This window comes from Idiotropiscis lumnitzeri, chromosome 8 (assembly GCF_059441095.1).
Source record: "Idiotropiscis lumnitzeri isolate Australia: NSW breed Sydney's pygmy pipehorse chromosome 8, RoL_Ilum_1.0, whole genome shotgun sequence".
Taxonomy (NCBI): Eukaryota; Metazoa; Chordata; class Actinopteri; order Syngnathiformes; family Syngnathidae; genus Idiotropiscis; species Idiotropiscis lumnitzeri.
The window spans coordinates 8,754,210-8,778,237 of NC_142398.1; the positions used below are offsets into that span (position 1 = coordinate 8,754,210).

Genomic DNA, 24,028 nt, shown 5'->3' on the forward strand with positions numbered 1-24,028 from the left:
TTATTTATTTATTTATTTTTTTTGCCACAAGTCACCTACAGTTAAAATGTCACAAAACATTGCCGCGGTTACAATGGTAGATTGATGGTGAGTAAAGGTGACCATAATCTCTTAAATCTGTCCGACTGGCACATTTGCGCTTGGAATCTAGTCATCTTTGCGCACAACAAGCGCACACAAGGGTCACCTTCTGTGGCTTCATTACGCACTGCTGTATTATGGCTCACAGATGTGGCCATAAATCACCGTGGCTCCTCCAGGCGAAGATCCACAAAGACCATATTGATGAAATGTGTCGCATTTATCAATCCGCAATATTCCACCCCAAAAACAAGCTTGGGGAAAACGGTCGCATTATGTAAGGATATTTTTCTTCTTATTGCCTTCTTCTTACACCCACGAAACCAAAAACTTTATTGCATCATCTGCTCTGTGATGCAGAGAAAATAAAAATATAGTACTAATCTGGAAATAAAAAACACTCTCCCATGAATTAGATATTTAAAGTCAAAGCAGCTGTATGCACCTAAACAAAACGATCTGAAAATTGTGTTATATACAATATACAATACTATACAACTTTATTTATTCACGGAAGAAGTATAGCATCTCTGCTGTTGTCATGGCAACCTCACATGATCTACTTGACTGTCTAGTGGACCAGCCAGGCCACTTCTTGCCATGTTAGCATTCACATTAGCATCAATGCTAACATTACTTTTCCAACTTCATATCGCCTATTACAGTTGTCTACATCACTTTCTTGTGTGAGCATTAGCGCTGATGCTAACAGTACTAATCCGAGTCATACTCGATATAATACAACGTGGCAAACCCAAATGGGTGGTCTAATACTGGTGGACAAGCCAGGACTCCTGTTGTCATGTTAGCATTAGCATTGGTGTTTTCATTACCTTTCTTAGTCATGTGCAGTATTCGTGATAACTTCCTGTTGTCTAGTTGAAGAATCTTTCATGTTGGTCGACCAACCCTGCACACCTCTCTTGCCATGTTAGCAGGTACATACCACATTTTCTATCCGTAGATTATATTCTGCCTACTAGAGAAGCAAAACAAAACATTTTGTATTAAGGTTAAATAAAAAGAAAATTAAAAATCAATTCAAGTGAATTCTTTAGCACAGTACATGCCCCAAAATGTATTAATATGAATTGGTGTCCAAGTAAAGTGAAATATGTTTATAAGTATTTATTTAAGGGTTTATAGGTAGTTTCCCAGAATTAGTGCACCTCTGTCGTGTAAAGTTTTTGGTTCCATTTAAAATACACTAAACTTACACGTCAATGCAAATTCCTTTGCGGATGGCTGCAGCACCACACGAGCACACTAAGACAAGGATTGCAGCGATTTAACAAAAATCGAATCGATATCGGGGACTGAAAATCAAATCGCATCGGGGCTTGAGTAAATCATCACATCCCTAGTTTTAATTCCAAGTTTCAGTCGCCGACTTGTGACAGCTCCATATAACATCGGTACAGCAGAGCATAGAGAACTTTTGTCACATTAGCCTAATTATCAGTGCTAATGTTAGTTGTTGCTAACCGATAGTACCCATGACACTGGTTTGAAAAAATGATCGATAAAAAATTAAGACAATTACAATTTAATTAGCGCATTTCATGGGACAAACTAGTTTCAAATGAATGCTACTCACACGGGCCTTGTCTGATTTAAGCTAGTGATAATGAAGCAATTGGTCTCATTGCTCATTTACTCGCCTTAATGTGACGCCGCACCTGACGGCCAAAGTACACGTACACACACTCGCATACACACACTGCACTGTTCAGTTTCCCCACCATGGCGAGGAAAGGGATAATGGATCTGGCCAAGGAGAGTGGCTCTTCCCGGGGTCTGAGCACCCTGGAAACATGCCTGATGGTCCTCTTTTTGGTCATGACTGGTGTGAGCGTGGCCTTAGTGGTCCTCTACTTCGTCCACAATGAGGAAGACCCTTCGCCTCTTCAAGAGGGTGAGGATGAACCATTGTTAATTTGAACGACTCAAATGAGGAAAAGTGCTATAGAAAATGGATGGATGCATAGAGAATTGTCGCAATCGCTTCAATTTGAAATTCGCTTCGAAAAAAAAAAAGAACTATAATAAAATAAGTGCATAAAAAGGTTGCTCTTCACAAAATTAATCGATTTAATAAAATGAAATGACCCATATGGTTACAATTTTCAAAGAAGCAAAGTTGTGAAAAGTCACAAGTTACGCTTTAAAAAAAAGAAACAATTAAAAAACAATAATAATTTCATATACATTTTTAAACCAAATACAAATGCATGCATTTTGAAAGATGCAGAAATTGGAAGATTCCTTAAAAATGTCATGTTTTTTGAAAAACTGAAAAAAATGCAAATAAACTGCAAGAGTATAGAAAATGCAGCACTTCAGCTTTCAGAAATATAATTAATTGTAAGAAAACGACCCATGTGGTTATATAAAATACAAAAAAAATCAAAAAGCAAAGGAAATGGAATAATTCATCTTAGGAAAAAAAATCTAATAATAAAAACCATTAATCATAGAGCCCATCTGGCTAAATCAATATGAACATAAATATTTGCTAAAGGCAGAAATTCATCTTTAAAATATTTTTTTTTTTCAAATAAAATCTAAACAAGTTGAAATAATGAATTTCTTTGAATTGGCAAAATACATAAGGTGAGATTTAAAATACACTAAAACGGCACCTACTGTTATAGAAAATAAAAACTAAATAGAACATTGTTCTGTTTAAAAAGTAGAAACTTGACTATAATTAGGATGTTTCAAAATCTCTTGACAGTGGTTTTAATAGCAACACGTGATGCGCAGCCCACTGGGCGCAATCTGTGATAGTGAATGCAATAAATGCCTCATTAGTCAACCAAATGAAGCAACGTGTTTTATCTGTCGCAATCCTCACTGACAAATATGTATTCCAGATGCGTATAACCCTATGACATCAAATCCCACTGCCGCGTCTGCTGGTCGGACATTAATAACATGCCGAATAATCAATGCCGTTACCATGACGACACTAGTGATTTTTAACAAGAAACAAAAACGCCGTTTGTTGTTATTTTTCTTTAAGAGTTGTTCATTTTGACATACATAACAGAAAGATAAACGGTTGCAGGTTCAAACCATCAAAATCCCGAATCTCAAAAATATACAACATAAAAATGATATGAATGAAATGATGATATATTAATCCAAAGTTTTTTTCGCTTTTGTTGCCGATTCTTCACTTATAAGGGCAAATCCCCTTCTGAGATTTGCTTTATTTGTCCTGATAACCAAAGAAGAAGCGTTTTTCCCAAGCATTAAATTCAGTGCCGTGCAAAGTGGGTGGGGCCAAGGGGGACAGTCCCCCGGGCCGCCACCTCGGGTGCATCATTTTGCGACGTATAAATAGGCACCACGTCTTTGAACAATTAACTGCATCATCTCTCCAGGGCCGGACTCGGGATGCGGTGGTCCACAGGAGCTCACCGGAACGTCGGGCACCTTCACCAGCCGCCACTACCCCAGTAGCTATGACAACGGCAGGAGCTGCTCCTGGCACATTACCGTGGACCCTGATAAGGTGACTTACTGTCGCGTCCATTCACAGCGGTAGAAATCACCTTTCTGATTTTGCACGCCTTTGGAATATATGTTCTGTTCGACTTTTTTTTTTTTTTTAATTTTGCTTATGCAATGATGGATTCTCGAGCGTTTCTACATTTTATCGTTTCCTAGTTCAATTTCATTGTTGTCTGTTTTGGACAGCTATGACATTGACATAATGGACAATTGTGAATGTTTTTGTTTTTTCTGATTCATTTAATTAACGTCTGACAGTTACAACATTTCCTTGTTTTAGTTGTGCGAGGATGGACAGTTTCAACCGTTTCCCGTTTTTCAAGTTAATTTCTCTGATAATGAACCGTTATGTTTATCTCATTTTTTTTGTTTGTTTGTTTTATTTCTGTGATGGTTGAAAGGTCTTTCTCTCATTTGTTTGGCTTTGCTTTTATGATGATGGCCATTCATGAAATGATCTCGTTTTTATTTGTATTTAGGACAAGTTCTTCTTTTTCAGTTTATTTGGAATTTTGTCGTCTTTCTGTGCCATTTCTCTGGTGGGCAACCATTTCATTTGTCGTTGCTTTTTGTTTTTCTGATTGACAGTTACTATGTTTCCTCGTTTTAGTTGTACGATAATGGACAGTTATGAGAGTTTCCTGTATTTCCAAGTTAAATTCCTTGTTGATGGACAGTTATGAAGTTCTCTAATTTTTAATCTTCTTTCCGCAATTATGGACAATTTAGATTTTTTTTTTGGGCTTAACACTGCGACAATAGACAATTGTGAGCATTTTGTTTTTTAGTTTGATTTCATTGATGTTATGCAGTTGCACATTCTCTCATTTTAGCTTTACTTCTAGGATGATGAACAGTCACCTCATTTTCTTGTTTTTGATTTTATTTCTGCGATAACACTCTCACATTTTCACCATTTTTCATTGCCCCTTGTTTGAAATTGGCGCTAAATAAATACATTTTTACGTGACCCGTCTACTGTTGTCCGAAGTAGATTTCCCCCTTGAAAAGCAGCTTTTCTTTTGAAGTGCTGGCACGGAGGCTCAGCATGTTGCCAGATCGCAAGTTGAGTTTGTTTACTGATTGTCTAATGTGAAGCCGAGCAGTGGAGGACAGCTGGGATGGACGCGAAACAGACAGATGGCTGCCTCTGTGCCCTTCATCCTTCTGTTCCGACAAAAAAAAAAAAATAGAAGAAGTATCAGACAGCAAAGAAAACCTTAATGCACTGCTGCCTCCGTGCCAAGCTTGACACTCTTGAAGCCTTAACAGTGTTGTCGTGTCAGTTATCAACATCTCATTTCGCCTCCCACTCTAACCAATAAAAAGATGAATGGGATGATGAAACATTTGTTTGGCAGGTGATCTCACTCCGGTTTGAAAAGTTTGCCTTGGAAGACACCAACTTGTGTACTGCCGACTTCATCACACTTCGAGATTCACTGGGAGTTATTGGTCAGTTGGACCGTGTGAAATCGAACAAGTCCGAAAAGACAGTGAGTGTTTGCTGATGATTTTTGCGTGGCGTTTGCAGGCAAATACTGCGGCTACAACAAACCGCTGCCTCTGGTGTCTCTGACCAACCGCCTGACCGTCTACTTCGACACCAATGACAGAAAAACAGACCAAGGTTTCAAGGCTCATTATGAGGCCGTGTCTCCGGAGCGCACATCAGGTAAGATGACGCCACCTATTATTGACCCAGAAAATGGAGTGTCGCTGGATGAAGGTGGGGGAATGGGAGAAGAGGATTGTGTGTGTTTGTGTGTACCCTTGGAATTGAAGCGTCCTCCATCTTTGCCACCAGAAATAGCTGGTGCTGGTGGCGCTCTCCATGGTGACCAGGGGGATCTGCTGACCCCTGGCTTTCCTGAGCAGAACTATCCCAATGGCGCGTTATACCAGGTAATGCAGAACCCAAAGTGGCCCTGGGAGCTTTTATATTGTCATCTGTAGATGATACATGCACTTATTTGAAAGAGGCATCTATTTTCATCCAGGTGAAAGCTTTCAACAATCACGGAATTTGGTGGGCATGTCTACCATAACAGGACGCATGAAAAAGTTTCAAGGACCCAAGCCCTAAATCGAACACATCAGCAGTTTTGGTTTCATGAAAGTTTGGTCATCATTTGAAGAATTCTCTGTGGAAAAGGAAACTCAAATTACTCGACTCCAGAAGATCGTATCTTGATCAAACTTCTACTTGTTAATTTGCATCGGCACGAAGGATCTGAAACAGATGGTCAACAGTAAAATTGCGGGAGTAGCAAAAAATGTCTAGAATCGGAAAATTGGTTTTGATTTATATTGACATGTTCACGCCTATTGTAAAATGACAAAGAGACTTATTACATCATGCCCTGTAGAGCTGAGCCGTTCCATAATATGTCCAAACAAACCCGAATCGTTCCACTATAAAATAAACCGTCTTTGAATCGTATCGCACCGCTTGTATCGAGATATGTATCGAATCGTCTTTTAGTGGAGAGATCCACACCCCTACAAAGACATTTCGAGCCCATTTGAACTCTAACGGCTAAGCAAAAAAGCAGCACCTACTGAATCATATGAACAGTCTTGAAAAGTATACTCAAGATTGTCTGTTACCTTGGTAACAACGTCTTAAATGAAAATGAGCTTTCCTTTCTTTGGTGTGTGGTCGCTCCACGTTTGTGTGCATCTAAGTTTTTTCGTGTGTCTTTAAAAGTGGAAAATCACCGTGCCCAAGGGCGAGCGGGTTCGACTGACATTCACCTCCTTCGACCTGGTACCGGAAGTGTGCGGAGACTTTGTGCAGGTCTACGATGGCTCTTCATCATTAGGTAAGTGAACGATCATGACCTATAATACTTTGCTAATGAACTTTATTTTTTAAAAAAAATTCACATTTACATGTTCGTTGGAAGGTAAATTCTGTGGAGGAGCCTTGCCCAAGCCGGTGGAGTCCAGCACCAACACCATGGTGGTGCGCTTCAAATCGGACAGCTCCAAGAGTTCCAGAGGGTTCAGTGCCACCTATACGAAATCAAGCCTCCCACCTATCGTCATCCCCACCACCATGAAGCCCACAACCACGTCCAAACCCACCACCCAGACACTCCCGCCTACAACCATAACTACCGGTAAAATACCGTTCCACCTTGGTCCTGTTGGTGTTGCTAATGCTTGTTACAGAATGAATCAAGACCCGCCTGCTATCTGGCCCACAATAACATCAGCATTTTTTCATCCTCTGATTGGTTGGACAGAGCATAACTCGCTTTGACCAAGTTTAGCAAAACACGCTTGTCGTGATCTGCAGACATGAATTGTTCTGTCAACATTGCAGATTTTCACCTGTGGCATGTGGGTCCGTTACATATTGTCAAATCACACAAACAGGACTTTTCTTTTTTCCAGGTGGTTCGATTATTCTCAGCGGTCGCAAGGGGGTCATCCAGTCAGAGGGCTTCCCCGAGCCTTATCCCCCTCACCAGAACGTTACCTGGAAGATAAGCGTACCAAAAGGGTTTCTGGTGAAGTTGCACATCGTTGAGCTAGCCATCACGGGGGAAACGGGACAGTGCAAGGAAGACAAGTTGGTGGTATCGGACGCTTACAGCACACTAGGTGATTCATTAATACAATCCGATTGATGAAGCAGGTGTCAGATGTGTACCGTGACAGTTGTACAGTGTTAGCACCATTCGGGATGATGTTGTAGTTTTTGCCTAATCCTGATAGCTAGTCAACAAGGACACTAACTAACTAACTAACTAACTAACTTGTTCAACGAAGAAAGGAAAGAAGGTTACTGTCTGACTGACTGATTGAATTACTGCTCAAGCTAACTACTAAACTAGCATTGGAACACACAAAGGAACAAATTAACAAATGGGTCTGTATTTTATTTTATTTTTTTTGTCATAGTCCTTTGAGCTAGCAAACCTAGTAAAGACCGACGGAAGGAACGGACTAATGAACAAACTAAATTAACAAACAAGCTAAGAAACTAAATACTGTTACTAATAAAGAAATGAAGAAATTGACAAACAAATGAATGAACTGAGAAATTACTAACGAAGTAACCAGCTAAGAAATTAAGAAGGTAACAAACTCACAAGCTGACAAAGTAACTGACCAATTATTATGTCATTTATTTGCATAATAACTCAATAAAAAAAAGTGAATGTTAGTTTTTTCCATCTGTGCCTTAGCACCTTTAGATTCTGCGGTATTCCTCTCCACAGTCTCCACAATTTGGCAGCACTCCTGCAACCCTCAATCTCTCCTTGGATAAAATACATTCCCGTAAATAGTATACTTTCATGTAAAAGTATTGTCGGCGACCTTGAACGAATCCTGACGTGAGCGTACATTTGCTACCTTTGCCAACACTGGCAAACCTTTGCCCCTCAGTGGGATACGGGCTAAGTAACAAGCAAACTAACAACTGAAAAAACTATTTACCAAAATAAACTAGCAAACAAACTATTAAACTGACTGACTGACAGAAAGTATTATTCTCCACAGTCTCTGCTATGCTGCTGCACTTGCTGCCCTCAGTCTCCCCTTGGGTAAAACGTGTCCTCTTAGAGAGTGTACTTTGAAATATTGTCAGAATGCTATCAGACTGTAGATACAGATAGAAGATGTTTCCCTGAAGTGAGCCTCTTTAACTTTGAAATGAGGATCTCTGATGTAGTGGATATGATAATGGAATAACGCACACACACAACCACTCTCACAACAATGGTCTGAATGATAAATGGTGTCCTCTGCATGCCCGCCTAATGGTCTCCATGTCAATTTCCAGGCACGCACTGTGGCTACATCCGTCCTCCAGTTGTGGTGGCCGCCACCAACACTCTGTCTGTCTCCTTCTTGTCTGACAGTCGCCTCACTGACAGGGGCTTCTCTGCCAAGTGGGAGGCCGTGTACCCTGAAGATATAGCAGGTACACACACTCGTAGCTTAAACTCACATGCACATACATCAAGGAGCAGCTCATGAAGCTTGACAGTAGAACGTGACACCCTTATATCCCGCACTTAGACCAAAGCTATTACAAAAGCAACTTGAACTCTGTCACGTTGCGGAGACTCCAGGAGCATGAAAAGCAAGATAAGAAATATTGATTTTATAGCTTTCTTGATAAGGAAGCAAGCTCATGAAAGGGCATGATGGAGATATGATTACTATTGAGCATTGGGAAATAGTGTATTGCTCATAAAATGAACAATGAACAATGTGCATTGCAAGTGATAGGAGTCTGAATCACACAATAATTTGTTATTATAACTGACACACACACACCCACCCCCACCCCCCCCACACACACACACACATATATATATATATATATACATATATGATTTTAGTTTGTCGCATTTAGTATGTGAAAGAGGATCTATAATCAGTAAGGAAAACATGCCCATTTTTATTATGAGACCTTGGGTCAGATTCACTTGAAAACCAATAGGGTGCTTGCTTTGAAAGGACATACACTGAATTGAAGTTTTGATTTTCGTTCAGAAATCCAGGGATGCGGCTTGTCTTCAAAGGAGGAGATTGGAGTGATGAAGTCTCACAACTGGCCAATGAACTACAAAGCCAACGCTGAGTGCATGTGGAGCGTCGGGCTGCCACTTGGCAAGAAAATCACACTGACCTTCACTGACTTTGAGCTCGAGGCCAAAGACTTCCTGTCATCCAAGTGCTACGACAACGTTGTGGTCTACGACATTAACGGCTTGACCAACGCCTTGAATCAGAAGCATGGTGGGTACTTGCGACGCGCTGCCACCTTGACATGAACAATTCAAATTACTCTCTGAATCCTTTTTAGGACCATTTTGTGGCACCAAGCTCCCTCGAACCATCCAGACCAAAGGAAACAGACTTGTGGTGCGCTTCCATTCAGACTTGTTCACGGAGGCCAAAGGTTTCAGGGCCTACTGGACTACAAATCAAAGCCTGCCTGCACCAACTGAGCCACCCGTTCCACCTAATCCGTGGGACGGCATCACCATAGGTGGAGTATTCCTATGAAAATGGAATGTGGAGGGGTTAGGGGTCGGATAAGGTGGGGGGGTTTAGGTTGGGGTTACATGGTTTTATAGTTCGTGGTTGAGGTAAGTGTTGCACATTGAAAATGCTGACTTCAAAGATTCCACTTCCAATGGCCCATGTTTACTATTGGGATGGGAACCAGGGCATTTGGAAGCAAGTATTGGTAAGTTCCTTCTCAGTCCGATTGCGGGAATTGGACCTTGCAAGTTGTGTTTCCAAATTATGGACTACGTTTTTCTTTTGGACGTTTTTGAGAGTTCAATTTCATGTGAATATTTGCGGCTAATATTTTGAAGCTCGTAATGGGGGTGATAGCTCCAGATCAGAATCTCAATTTTAATCTTCAGATTTTTGTCAAATAAAATTTGGGGGGGAACTGGAATTAAGTTGCTCAGGAGGTAATAAGGATCAATTCTATGCCTATTACCTATTACCCAATCCGAGCATGTCAATTTGGTTAGAGGACCCTGGGATTAGGTTTAGGATGTCCACAGTGTGATACCAAACAGTTTTTCCACCTTTGCTCCAACAAAGAGAATAATAATCTGTTTCTGGTCCTCTTTCAGACTGGCCCAGCACATGCGGCAAACCAGCCATCCCTCCCACTGTTATGTCCCGCATTGTGAACGGAGAACCAGCCAGGCCACACTCGTGGCCCTGGCAGGTGTCCATGCAGGTGGGAGCTCGCCCCCCTTAAACCACCACCGCGTTTACCAGGGATTTTGTTTTAACTCTGACATGGTGGGCTCTTTACTGTCAGGTCTGGCCGTCCAGTCAACCTGAACCAACTTTCTTCCACACCTGTGGCGGCACTCTCATTCATAAAAACTGGGTACTCACGGCAGCTCATTGCTTCATCAAGTAAGTCTGTCAGTGTGTGCGTGTGTGTGCGTGCGTGTGTGTGTGTACTCGCAACAAACGTTACGCCCGCTGTACAGCGAGTCACACAGCTAATTGTAACTCAATGCAAGAGACGACTGTAACAAAAACAGTAAACGTGCGAAAATGAAGCGGCACCTGGTGATGATCGCCCCATTGATTGACTGATTGATTTCGTCAGCAGAGGCTCACTGTTTCGCTTTTTAACCAAAGGTACTTGAAAAAATTATCAAATTAAATCTTATTGTAAAACACATTATTTATGCTGAATTCACTGCATTGATAAGGTTTGGCATTTCGTACCCGTTCCTGAAGTGTTTTTTTTTTTTTTTTGTTGTAAATGTTCTTTCCTATTGGTGGTTACAATTGCAACATAGTGACACCATTTATCTGTGATTTAAATTTCAAGTCACAGCAAAACTAGTGGCTCACTCATGAAAACTATATAGTCGTAATGTAAATTGTGGAGCTCCGTTTTGTCTTTTGTCAATTGAAAACATTTTTGATTGAGTGGAATGTTTATATGAAAACTCTACATTTGAAATTTGAATGGAAAGGAGCAGCGAAAAGAATGCTTCTCATATTTGGAAGGGAAAATAAATAAACAAGACCCAAACTATGCTCCTTTAAGTTAGGAGTGCAGTATTCTGGAAAAAAACATGAATAGACATAACATCAACTACAAAATTTGTCATTCACAACTTCCCACCCCTTTTTCCATGAAATACTTGCATGTCCCATTTGAATTTATTTAATCAACCTACTCCCTGTCTAGCTATGCTGACGAATTGCACCGCTGGCAAATGTGTCTGGGCAAGCACAACTTGACCATCACAGAGCCCAGCGAGCGCTGCTATGCCGTGATGGGCATCTACCGCCACGAGGGCTTCAAGTACCCCACTGTGCCCACCGTGGAGTTTGACATCGCCCTGGTCAGGCTGGACGGAGAGGCCGAAGTCGGGGACCAGATCGCTTATGCCTGCCTCCCCTCCTCGGAGCAGGTGCTACCCGGGGGAAAGAAGTGCTACGCCACGGGTTGGGGGGATGAGACAGGTCTGTCAGCATCTGTTTTGAAACACAATTGACTTTGTCTCCTCCATTACGCAATATAGATTCGGAAATTTCTTGATGGGTATTGGAAGATGAACAAAATTTTGCCGCCGTCGTCTTGTTAGGGGATTCCCTGAATGCCAAAGTGGCCGAGGCTCTAAACCAGGTGGCCTTGCCTGTGGTACCGTACAACACTTGCAAACGGATGGACTACTGGTGGTTCCAGGTGAAGCCCTCCATGATCTGCTGTGGTTACACGCTGCCTGACGAGCTCAAGTCCGTCTGTCAGGTAAAATCAACCGACGTGAGATGGGCGGCTGGAGTTGTTTACCCCGTGACATTTCCTGGATTTTTCCACACAGGGAGATTCCGGCGGTCCTCTGGTGTGTCAGGATCGTCCTGACAGTCCCTGGGAAGTGCACGGAATCACCAGCTTCGGTCCTATTGGGTGCATCATGAACAAGAAGCCCTCAGTGTTCACCCGCTCATCCGCCTACCTTCCCTGGATCAGCAACGTCATACGCAGGGACATCTACAACCAACACAGTAAGGTTCATTCTTGAGACTTGTGGCAAAACTACTCACACACTCTTCTGAACTGTCTTGTGGCTGTTTGTGTCCAGACCACTCTTTTTTATAGCCATTTTTACTATAGTAATGCAAATGTAATAAAACTTCCCAAGAGCTACATTTATACCACGCACAGATTAGACAGAGAGTTTTTGAATGCGTTCAAAACAAATCATTCTTGTTGCCAACAACAGCAACAAATCTCTGAATTAAGGACATCAAGAAAATTACTTAAGTGAAGATTACTTCGCTTTTGCTTGATTTTTACCATCCGTCCTCTCCATGTAGCATCCGGCTGTGGTGGAGCAAAGGAGTTGACGGGCACAACCGGCACGATGTCCTCCATGGGCTTCCCAGGCAGCTACAGCAACAAGGCCCAATGCCAATGGAACATCCACGCACCTGCTGGCAAACTGGTGCACCTTCACTTCGCCAACTTCTCTCTGGAGGAGAGTTCAATGTGCTTGAACGACAAAGTCAGCATTTCAGACGGAACAGGAAGTCTGGGTATGGAATTGTAACATTTTTATACGGAAATATATATGGAATATTTATATATGGAATATATATATATATATATATATATATATATATATATATAAATATATATATATGATCTTTTTATTAAGGTTTATTTTATTAAAGTTTTTATTTTTTATTTTGATGATTTTAAATACATTTTTAATACATTACGTTTTTCCAATAATGATTTTGAATTCTATTTTAGATTTTATTTTTTTTTCTATTCTAGATTTAATTAATTTTTATTTTTTGCGGTAGAGTGTTTACTAACAACTTATGCGTGTTTCTTCCCTTCCTTCCCTGTCAGGAACCTACTGCAGTCACACGCCCCCCATGGACCTGGTGAGCGACGGCAACTCAATGCACATCAGCTTCTCGTCCAATGACAAGGTGGTGGACACCGGCTTTGCAGCCATCTGGAAGGCGGTAGACCCTTGGGAAGGTAAAAGCTTTCCTAGACTCAAACTGGGGTCCACAAGCTGTAGCTTGGAGGTCTGCACAATAATTTTGAATGAATTATTGCGGTATCATTGAAAAATAAAGTGCGATTGCCGTGATGATAAAACAAACGCAATAAGCGATTCTCAAAAGTTAGGTGCGTGGGCTTCCTCTTGTGGTATTAAAAGAATCACTGAATTAAATAGAAATAACATGACGCTTGATTGAATGAGACTTAGAACCACAGACATTTCAAAGTCTTTCATTCTCCTTGAAGAACTACCGAAAGTAATTTTTAAGGTGGTACTTGGAGTAAAAGGTTGGATAACCACTCCAATAACCCATACTGATTTTCCAGTGATAGACTTCAGATTTCTATTCTCCAAAATGGGTATCTTTTTAATTAATATTCTCTTTCTGCCATTTTAAATGTCATTCAGATTATTAGGTGGCCTTGGGGAAAATGTCCCCCTGGACCAAAAAAACTTTAATAACCCTAAGTCTAAGGATGTCATCTCAACTATTGTACGACTTCATTTCCTGACAGCTCCTTGCGGAGGAGCATTCAGCAGCCCCCAGGGCGAACTCACCAGTCCCAACTGGCCAAAGGACTACCCCGCCCAGGCAGTGTGTACATGGAGGATCCAGGTGCCCGCCGCCAAAAGCATCTACGTGGCCTTCACGCACTTTGAGCTGCAGGCCGTCAACCTACTGGGGAACTGTGTGGACTACGTGGAGGTCTTCAGCGGATGGAACATGACGCCACAAGGTCGGTCGCTATATATATATATATATATATATATATATATATATATATATATATATATATATATATATATATATATGCACACACACATGCGCACACACATGTGTATAAAGGAGCAGCTCATGAAGCCTCATTGGTAAAATTTGACAGCCTTCTGTCCCGCACCTAGACCAAAGCGATTACAAAAGCAACGTGAACTTTGTCACATTCGTGAGCCTCGAGGAGCATGAAAAGCAAGATAAAATAAATAGAGATTTTATAACTTTCGCGATAAGGAAACAGGCTCATGGACGGGTACGATAGAGATAATATTAATATTATGCATTGGGAGCTAGTGTATTGCTCTTAAAATGCACAATAGATAAAAGTGTTTGTGCATTATAAGTGATAGGAGTCTTAGTCACGCAATAATTTATTATAACTGACATAATATATAGTTCCCATTAGGACAACAAACACAATAAGGATTTGATTGATTCCCTTTTGTATTATTATTTTGGCACATACGGTAAACATATTTGATAGAAATGTGCATATAATTATATGAAAATAATATTAATAGTTTATAAAGATAATTATTATTTTGAACTGTATTTTATCCATCCATTCATCCATCATCTGAGACGCTTTTCCTCAAGAGGCTCACAGGCGTGCCGATGCCTATCCCAGCCATCTTCGGGCAGTAGGTGGGGTACACCCTGAATTGGTTGCCAGCCAATCGCTGGGCACAAAAAGACGAACAACCGCTCTCATTCACAATCACACCTCGGGGAAATTCAGAGTGTCCAATCAACCTGCAATGCATGTTTTTGGAATGTGTGAGGAAACCGCAGTATCCAAAGAAAAGGCACAGGGAGAACATGCAAACTCCACACAGGAAGACTGAAGCCGGAATTGATCCCATGACCTCTGCACTGTAAGGCGGACGTGCTAATCAGTCATCCAGCCTGACCCTAAGAGTATTTTATTTTTTTATTTATTATATATCTTTGAAGGAACTACCGCATTTACAGGACTGAAGAGTTAATTCATATTGGAAAATGATTCCCAGTTGAGGTTTACTGACAAACAAAACATAAAACTAGAAGATGTGTGTTTTCTGCAGGTCGTTTCTGTGGCTTTGCCCCGCCGCCCAAAATGAGCGTGCTGGGCGACACAGTAGTCATCCGCTTCTTGAGCAACAGCGTCAACCGGCAGCAGGGTTTCCGCGGCTACTGGACCACCGATGCCGACGTCATCCCAACTCTACCTCCTCCCCCGCCCAACCCGTGGGACAACATCACCATCAGTGAGTTTGGAAACGTGCCTCATTTAGAGTCGAGTTTAAAGTACCTGAGAGCGACTCTTGAGCGGAAGTACAAATATATTGACAGAAAATAACTTTGGTAGAAGAAAAAGTTGTCTCAGTTAAAAGTGTGAAAATATCTCACACTTGAAAATGCTTGAGTATTTGAAGTAAAAGACTTTTAAAAAGTGAGTCGTCGGAAATTTTTAATTGTTTTTATTTCCTTTTTGTTAATTTAGTTTACCTCAGTGTTATTCAGCAAAGTTAGCTCGCACACTCTGTCCTCGCCGTTAGCCACATGCCTAAACAAAATCAGACTGACTTAAAGAACATCGTGGCTTCCCTGGATTTATTTTAATCAGGACTGCCAAAATTAAAGCGGCAACTCAAGATTAATTAAATAAATTAAAATCTAAAATTAAAATCTAAAAATTAAAAATGACAATCAATTAAAAACTCAGTTAACCCAGTTTTATTTCCTTCAAAAATCAATTTGCCTATCTTGCAAAGCCAAATTCAAACACTGTAACGTATTAGCTGTACATCTTTTGCACGTCATCTCAGAACAAAACACCGTGCTTAAGTTACCACTGGGCCTTGCAAATTGTTTCTGAGAATAATTCCTGTAAAGATGACTCCATTTAGATCGTGTTGAAGGATCAAAGAAAGGTATTAAAACAGTCTTTGATTTAAAATACACTTCATATTTGGTGATTTTACATTAATTACAACATATTATTTACGTAAATACCTGTTAAAAACTTGCAAAAAATGCAAAAAAAATGCAATTAATCGCAATTAATTGGGAAATCTTTTACAATTAATTAGTTAAAAAAATGAATTGCTTGACAGCACTAATATAAATTAATAAAACCTACCAGGTTAGATGGAGAGTTTTTCAATGCCATTATTTCTGTAACTTCGGGTACACATAAAAGGCATGTCCTACTGCCCGAAAAGTCAAAACAATTCTTGCAAATACTGAAGCCTACGTCCACGAGGATGCAACATTATCCTGACTATCATCCCTTCACTAGTTTTGGGCATCGTTTTTTGCTTGAGATGTCCAAAGCAGCCGTTTCCATTTTAGCTTCCATCAATTTGTACTGTGTGCCTGACTCTGAAAAGGAAGGACTTCTTTTTTTATGCTTCATGCTTTGCAGTTCAGTCATTACGTCAACGAACAATTTCTTGTGATTTTTATTTTGTTGCAATGAGTACCCAAGATGTTTAGAGGAAATGTATGTGGAGTAAAAGCAAATGTTGTATATTTAATACTTGGGATATCTTGTACCAGGCTGGCCCGAGGATTGTGGAAATCCGGCAGTGGCCCCCAATACTGGCACAGTGAGGATTGTTAATGGAGAAGAAGCCGTACCTCACTCCTGGCCCTGGCAAGTTTCCATGCAGGTAACAGTCCCAGAAGAATGGCAATCATGACTAAATAGGCCATGTAATTGTAATTTGAAATGAAAGTGAACCAAAGCCTTTCAACAATATATGTGATTGACACACCACAGTATTGAGAAAATATAACATTAACAAGGTTTATTCAATTAATTTTCTTCAAGTTCGGCCGGCCGGATTAAAACGTTTAAGGGGCCACATGTGGCCCCCGGGCCGTAGTTTGCCCACACCTGGCATAAATAAAGGCCTTGCAAGCTTCAACCTAAAATGCAAATTGAAACTCCATTTACATGCTAACGATAAGCATCGATAAGGTGGTTTTAAAGCACTTCAAGGAACTGATATCTGCACACAAATGGGGAGCAACACCTGAAATATTGCGACACCACAAGCATCTATTTTTTTATCTACAGCGGGGTGTCGCTCGCTGCTTTGTGTGACAAGCTGGCTACGTACGTGCTATTGTTACTTTTTTCGCGAGCTTGATCACGCTAAATTACAAATAGCATTCGTTTAGAACTGCAAATTGCACAACATGTTCCTTACTCACATGCTTTCAGCTTTTTTTTTTTTTTTTTACTTTTTGCTTGACGGATAGGCTCGCTTCATTATTTCTTGACGAGAAGTGCGATATTGATATTGACAAAAGGACTAATGTTAGCGCTGTCCTGCGGGCCCCTTCCAGTTCGGGGCCCTCGGCAATTGCCGAGTATGCCACAACATTGTAGCGTCCCTACATTCATACATACACATATTTTGCCTTTGTGTTTCTTCGGCAGGCCTCGCCGATGTCTCCCATCCCTTACATGCACGGCTGTGGAGGTTCACTGATCCACGAGGAATGGATTCTAACAGCTGCTCACTGTTTCATGACGTAAGATAAATGCAAAGCAATTTTATTTTCTCCCAAAAGTGTCACTTTCAAATGTTCTTTCGCATGTTCCAGCCCCCTCAACCAACCTTCGTACTGGCGCATGTGCCTGGGGAAGCACCACATGAATTCCTCATGGGACACCCCGTCGGCGGAGGCGTGCTACAAGGTTGACGGCATCATCCGTCACGAGGGCTTCGTCTACGAGCAGGACCGCAGCGACATCACCCATGACATCGCCCTCGTGCATCTGGCTCAACCTGTCAACGTGACACGGGAGATCAGCCCTGTTTGTCTGCCTCAGCCCAAGGTGGTGGTGGCGGCAGGGACGCGCTGCTTTGTCACTGGTTGGGGGGATGAGAAAGGTATTTATTTATCTATTTATTTATTTATTTATTTATTTATTTATTGCCGTTGTGAAAGGTATCGAGACAGAAACAGTGACGAATTTGATCCGGAAATTTTCAGGTTTGTGGGGTAGTTTCAGAGCCGTAACACCGGCAGGACGATGCCTGTGTGTAAGTGTACAGTAAAGTCCTGCTAATCATGAGCTGACCCTCTGCCCCAAAAAATATTCATTTCTATTTGTAAGGAGATTTCGTCAATGGCGGGAAAGAGTTGTGACTTTTAACACGTTGCACTTGGCTGAATCTCTGTGTGAAATGTGTTTCACACTCTATGTAAAACCAAACTAAATTTTTCCTGTCTCACTGTTCTGCATGAAAGGTACGAAGAAAGAATTGGGTGGCGAAATCTACCCAGTAATTTTCATGTTTTTGAGGACGTATTAGAGCTAGTAAATTTAGAGCCCCTTTCACACAGCTCATCAAAGCCTGTTTCAAACCTGCGTGGAAGTACCAACACAAAGTGAAGGGACAGAGTCTACCAGGAAATTTCCAGCCGTCTGAGGCAGCATCAGAGCTAGTAAATTATGAGGGCCCCCCACCGCCAAAAGACCCGTGTACGAAGTCAGGACGCAAACAGAAACAAAGAAACCCAACTCACAGCACAGTGGAACAATACATGCAGACCAACTTGGAATTTTGACCTTCTGTGTTGATTCACAGGGAACCTCTTCCCCAAAGTGTCTGAGAAACTCAACCAGGCTGCTCTTCCTGTGGTGGACTTCAAGACCTGCAGCAAGCCCGCCTACTGGTGGGACACGCTGCGGCCCTCCATGATCTGCGCCGGGTACGAGTCCCCTGATGAGCTCAAGTCAGCGTGCCAGGTGAGAGGACACCTCTGTCCATAGGTGGCATTTTTACATCTCGATGACAACAGGAATAGGGGGATGAAGTGGTCTTGGCACGTAACATATCGAAGCAGGTCCGATGGTGTGATGTCTGTCACCCGACACCCGGTTCTGTGTAAAAGGCAACGGTGGATAAATGCATAATCTAAAATTGTATGTTATAAAAAAATTGCAGCATTTCTTTTTGAGAAGCCTTCCACGCTGCCCCTCAAGGAGGTCTTTTTTCTGTCTGAATGGTACTCATTTAGAATGGAGGAAGAAATACTACCTGTCAATCTTTCGGTTTTGGAGTCACTAGCAAAGAATTAGCAAAGGCACCTGCAGGAAAGGGTTGTGAAATTGAACACATGATACTCGTACACTCACATCTGCTGTTGCGTTGAAGGCATTTGTTGCTGACAAGTATTCACTTTAACTAATCTCTGGATCTTTTACAACTGATATGCCAATTTTGTGGAATGTGCAAGAAGTGGTCTATTTAACTTAAAGCCCCTTCCACACTGCCCATCAAAGACACCTTGTTTTCTTTGTACTGAACGGAATGATGGGACAAAGTCTACCTTGAAATTTGTCAGCCTTGGCGGTATAATCTGAACCTTAAAAAAGGTGCGGTGGCATCTGTGTGTAAAGGATGTGAAGTTGAACTTTTCCGGCCTATCCCACTTATCAGGCTGTTGCTGGGTTCTGTGTGAAAGCCGTAAGCTAAAGGCAGACTCCTGCACCGACTAGTCAATAGTCCCTTTCACACAACTTGTTTTTTTAACCCGTGTCACTGATCTGTGAGAAAGGTACTGTAGGAATGAAGTCTATGAATTTTCGATTCAATTTGCTGGATCTTCCGGTATTTGCCCCGATACACCAATTTTTCAGGCTCTCGTCATGAAAGAGGCTAGGATAGAAAGTATAAATTTGTGAACATTTGCCTGTATATTTCTGGACTTAGGAATGTGTGCTGTCCTCTCACGAGTCACGGCTGATGTTTACGTAACCGCCTGTTTTGTTTGTGATCATTCATCCAAAATACCTCTATTTGCGTGCTTAATTGCACAGAAAGACCAAAATAGGGCCTTTGTTCTATTCTTGGCTTTGGCTTCATCCAAGTCTCTCTTCACCCCGCAGGGCGACTCTGGGGGCCCCTTTGCATGCAAGGCTGGTGGGGCCAATGCCACCTGGGAGGTGCACGGAATTGTCAGTTTTGGACCCCAGGGATGCATCAAGGACAAGAAGCCGTCGGTGTTCACACGCGTTTCTGCTTTTAGCCACTGGATCCATGACAACATCAGGAAGTTCATGTACGAAAGGCACAACTAAGATACGGTGGTACCTTGAGTTACAAGTTTGATTTGTTCTGTGAACAAGCATGTAACTTACATCAGTCATATCAAAAAGGAAAGATGGCACTCGGCAGTAATGTACTGTTTAAAAACATACAATAATTAAATAAAATGTAAAGAATTAAAACTTTTTTTTGCATTATGATTTCATGCTTTAATCCTATGCACATTGTGCTGCTCCCTCTGGTAAGAGGAGCATATTATTTAGAATACTATATATATATATATATATATATATATACATATATACATATATACACACACACATATATATATATATATATATATATATATATATATACACATATATATATATATATATATATATATGCCCGCACACAACTTGGGCGAGTGTACTGTACACTACACCATCAGTGACTCATATATATATATATATATATATATATATATATATATATATATATATATGTGTGTGTGTGTATATTTATATATATATATATATATATATATATATATATATATATATATATATATATATATATATATAATATTATATTTTTAGGCATATTATCATGATTTCATGTTTTTTAAAAAATAAAACAAAAACCTACTGCGTACTTTTTTTTTATCATTGCAACTGCGCATGCGTCGAAAGCTGGGATTCCACAAGACTGCCGAAATGCAGTTTGAAGTTGGGGCCAGCTCATATGACCACGCTTCTCAGCCAATGGGAGAGCCCGACTCAGATTCCAGCTCAAGAAGTCGAAGACGAGAGGGAGGAAGCGATACACAATGAAAATAATGAACAAATTAGCGACATAACTTGACCGGTACCTTTGATACATTTGTATGCCTTTTCGTGTCGCTATGGGGTAACTTAATGGCGCATGTCGGTGCGAACAGGACTCTCTGGGTTTGTAAGTAAGTTTACTCCGGACGTCTTTAAGGAGAGACGCTTTTCTTCACCCCCATCCTCACCTTGGATGGAAGAATGGGGGCCGGAGCTCTGACCATCTGTGTGAGTAAAATATTTAATTTTAAGATTCTAAATGAAGTCTTCCGTGACTTTGCGCTTCCGAACTTTCGTACAGTGTCAATGTACTCTTGTAATGACGCGTGATGATGTTCTAAATAGCTTTTGCATTAAAAAAAAGTTGCGTGAGACGTGACGTCATTAACCATGCACCAGAAAATGGGCATAATTCTTCCATGTATGTTTTTTTCCTTAACATGCACTCTGTGACATCACTTAAAAAGAGAGGACTAGCACATCATAACTCATTAAGTGCGTAGATAAGTATGCAGTTTGTCGTCATCAATACGCATTGATATGTCATCCGCATGCAATTTTAGTCCATTACAAACCGAAACAAAAAGAAAGTAACTTTAGGAAAAGCTGCAATCAACAGTATATGAAGAGTTACTTAAAAATAATCTATTACTGTTTTTAGACTCTTCTTAAATTGTAAAATGATAAAATTTCAATTGCAACGCCTAAAAAAAACATGTAATGTGAATATTACATTTTTCTCAGTTTTCACAGCACACTGTATCCATTTTCAATGCCTAAAAAAAATGTAAATATTGAGTCAAAGGGTATGAGGGGGAGAAAGACGTAATCATCCATAGGTTTGATAAATGTTGCAAGAGAAACTTTTGAAGGAAAATAAATGGATCATTCTTTAATGGCCATGGAAATCACCTGATTTCAAAACAATACTATAGCATGCTTTGCGCACACTGCAGAGCCAGAAACAAGCTTGTGGTAAAAATAATTGGGTAAAAATAGTCTAAATATTGGCAAAAGCTCATGTTACTGGAAAAAAATTAATGCTAACATAATTACTCTGTTCCTTTATTGATAAAGAAAAATGCTAACAAACAGATAACATGTTTAGAAACCAATAACTGTGTCACTATATTGGGAAAGAAAAAATGCCAGCATGTTGTTTAAACATCAATAACCGTGTCACTTTATTGGCAAGAAAAATAATTTATGGGTCAAGAAAATGCTGAGAGACCACAGATGTTGTCCCTTCTCGGTTTTGCGCTCTAGTCAATATTGTCGCCGCATAGCTTGCTTGTAAAATTCTCATTCTAACTAGGGTTGATTGCGGAAGCATGTCGCGTTAGTGTAGCATCTGCTATCGTCAAAGTCTGCTGGGCGACATATGTGATGTGGTGGTGGTGGGGGTCGGGGGGCATGCTAGGGGACTTAAGCAGCTGACCCCTGGGTGGTCCATAAGCCACTGTTGTAAGCCACAGCAAGGGTATGTAGTTTGTTCTACTGACGCCATGGAAATCAAGTCTGACAGACTCTAAAAAAGCAGTCTGTTCAACTTTGATGTTTCCACATTGACTTATGAGCGTTAAGGGGGTTTTGCAGCAGTTAACTTCTTTTTACAAAAAAAAAAAAATCTGAATTATGCCTTTGTCTTTTTTTTTTTCCATTTAAGCACTTGTAGTGACCACACCTGGCAGGCTTTGTTGTCGTTACACTTTCATATTATAGTGGGGCACTAGGCAGGATACACCCTGGACGGGTTGCCAGCCAATCCAGGGCACACAAAGACGAACAACTACTCCCACGGAGGACAATTTCGAGTGATCAATTAACCTAGGATATTTTTGGAATGTGGGAGGAAACAGAAGTACCTGGAGAAAAGGCACGGGGAGAACATGCAAACTCCACATTGGATGGCTGGAGCCCAGGATCAAACTCATGAACTCAGCGCTTTGAGGTGGACGTGCTAACCTTTCGACCACCGTGCTGGCCTGGCATAGCAGTAACCATATTAAAATAAAACAAAATGAACATACAAATCTAATAATCACATTGGGAGTAAATTACTTAGTAATACCTATCAAAAAGTAAAAAAAAAAGTAACAGAATTTAAACATTACTAAAATCTCATAATCGTATTGGATAAGCTGTAGCTGCTAAGATAATATTAATAAATTTAAATGAAATAACATTTAGACAGAAAAAAATCAAATCATCATATTGCGACTCAAAAATAACAGATTTTGAAAAACAACATTACAAATGCAATAATCATATTAGAAGTAAACAGTATATATATTAAAAAATCGAAAAAATCATACAGAGAGTAAACAATTACTGTATTTAAGAAAACATAATAAGCACATTAACCACATTGAAGTATTTGATCAGTCGTGTGCATGTTGAATCTGAAATAACATTTCAAAATGTAGTTCAACATATCGTGCATCACTTCCATGTTGCTGTTAACAATATACTTAGCAAAATAATAAATAAATGGGCCAAGAGTTGGGTCCTTACTGTGCGAATGTAAACAAACGTGAGAGATGTGCTTGTCAAGTGTGTTTGCGCACAGGCACAATATGAGATGAGAAAGACATAATAGCGGCTGCTTAATGTTTACCTGTGGAAGCTAATGTGCTCCGTGATGCCGGTCTTTATATTGTACAGGGCATCCTGAGGTAGTCCCTTTGTTCACATTTTGGGAGGTTGCAACTTATTTCAGAATGGAATCAATTCAAATTTCCCTTCAAATTCTACTCACAACCCCCATATGAACAGCATGAAAAAGCTGATTTGAAATTTCTTCACAGTTATTAACAGTTAAAATTAGGGCCCGACCGATTAAATCGGACGATTATGGCCCTTCAAATCACCCAAAATATTCATCCAAATGGACGATTCTTTTCAATTGTTTTAACCTTTATGCACTCTAGCTAAATTTGAACATCTGTGCATACTTGACACACATTAAAATGCATTGCGGGAATTTTTCTCATTTTCTGCACGATAATCTTTTTAACTAATCTGCCTATTAATCTGTAATCAGAATTTTTGCATGCCAAAAATCTGCATTTGCATTAAAAAAATAATAATAATTTATAGCGGTCAAGCCCTAAAGACAATAAAAAATCAAAAAAAATCTGGAGAAGGGTTGCATGACATACCAGTGTCCTGCCAAAATGTCCTACCCTTGCGAAACCACCTACGAGAAGCTAATTAGACAGCCAAAGTACTACTGTGAGCTTTTGGATT

General features: G+C 40.5%; 2 protein-coding genes across 2 annotated transcripts in view; both read left to right on the top strand.

The window, feature by feature from the left end:
- The first annotated feature begins 1,824 nt into the window (after positions 1-1,824).
- Positions 1,825-20,016, top strand: LOC148331957 (ovochymase-2). Its single transcript, XM_088302361.1, has 25 exons — positions 1,825-1,996; positions 3,471-3,601; positions 4,962-5,055; positions 5,135-5,275; positions 5,408-5,505; positions 6,311-6,425; positions 6,510-6,725; positions 7,003-7,212; positions 8,399-8,539; positions 9,118-9,363; positions 9,431-9,616; positions 10,221-10,330; positions 10,415-10,515; positions 11,309-11,586; positions 11,709-11,872; positions 11,946-12,129; positions 12,442-12,660; positions 12,983-13,117; positions 13,661-13,882; positions 14,985-15,167; positions 16,462-16,574; positions 17,351-17,445; positions 17,518-17,807; positions 18,510-18,670; positions 19,814-20,016. Exons 1-25 carry the CDS (start codon positions 1,825-1,827, stop codon positions 20,003-20,005), a joined length of 4,197 nt encoding a protein of 1,398 aa, XP_088158487.1. The 3' UTR covers positions 20,006-20,016.
- A 738-nt stretch (positions 20,017-20,754) lies between these two features.
- The window catches only part of fam13a (family with sequence similarity 13 member A), a 48,156-nt gene continuing 44,882 nt past the window's right edge, over positions 20,755-24,028 (top strand). The window contains exon 1 of the mRNA XM_088302787.1: positions 20,755-21,007. Within this exon, the coding sequence (XP_088158913.1) occupies positions 20,981-21,007 (27 nt within the window). The 5' untranslated portion in view covers positions 20,755-20,980. The remainder of the gene's footprint in view (positions 21,008-24,028) is intronic.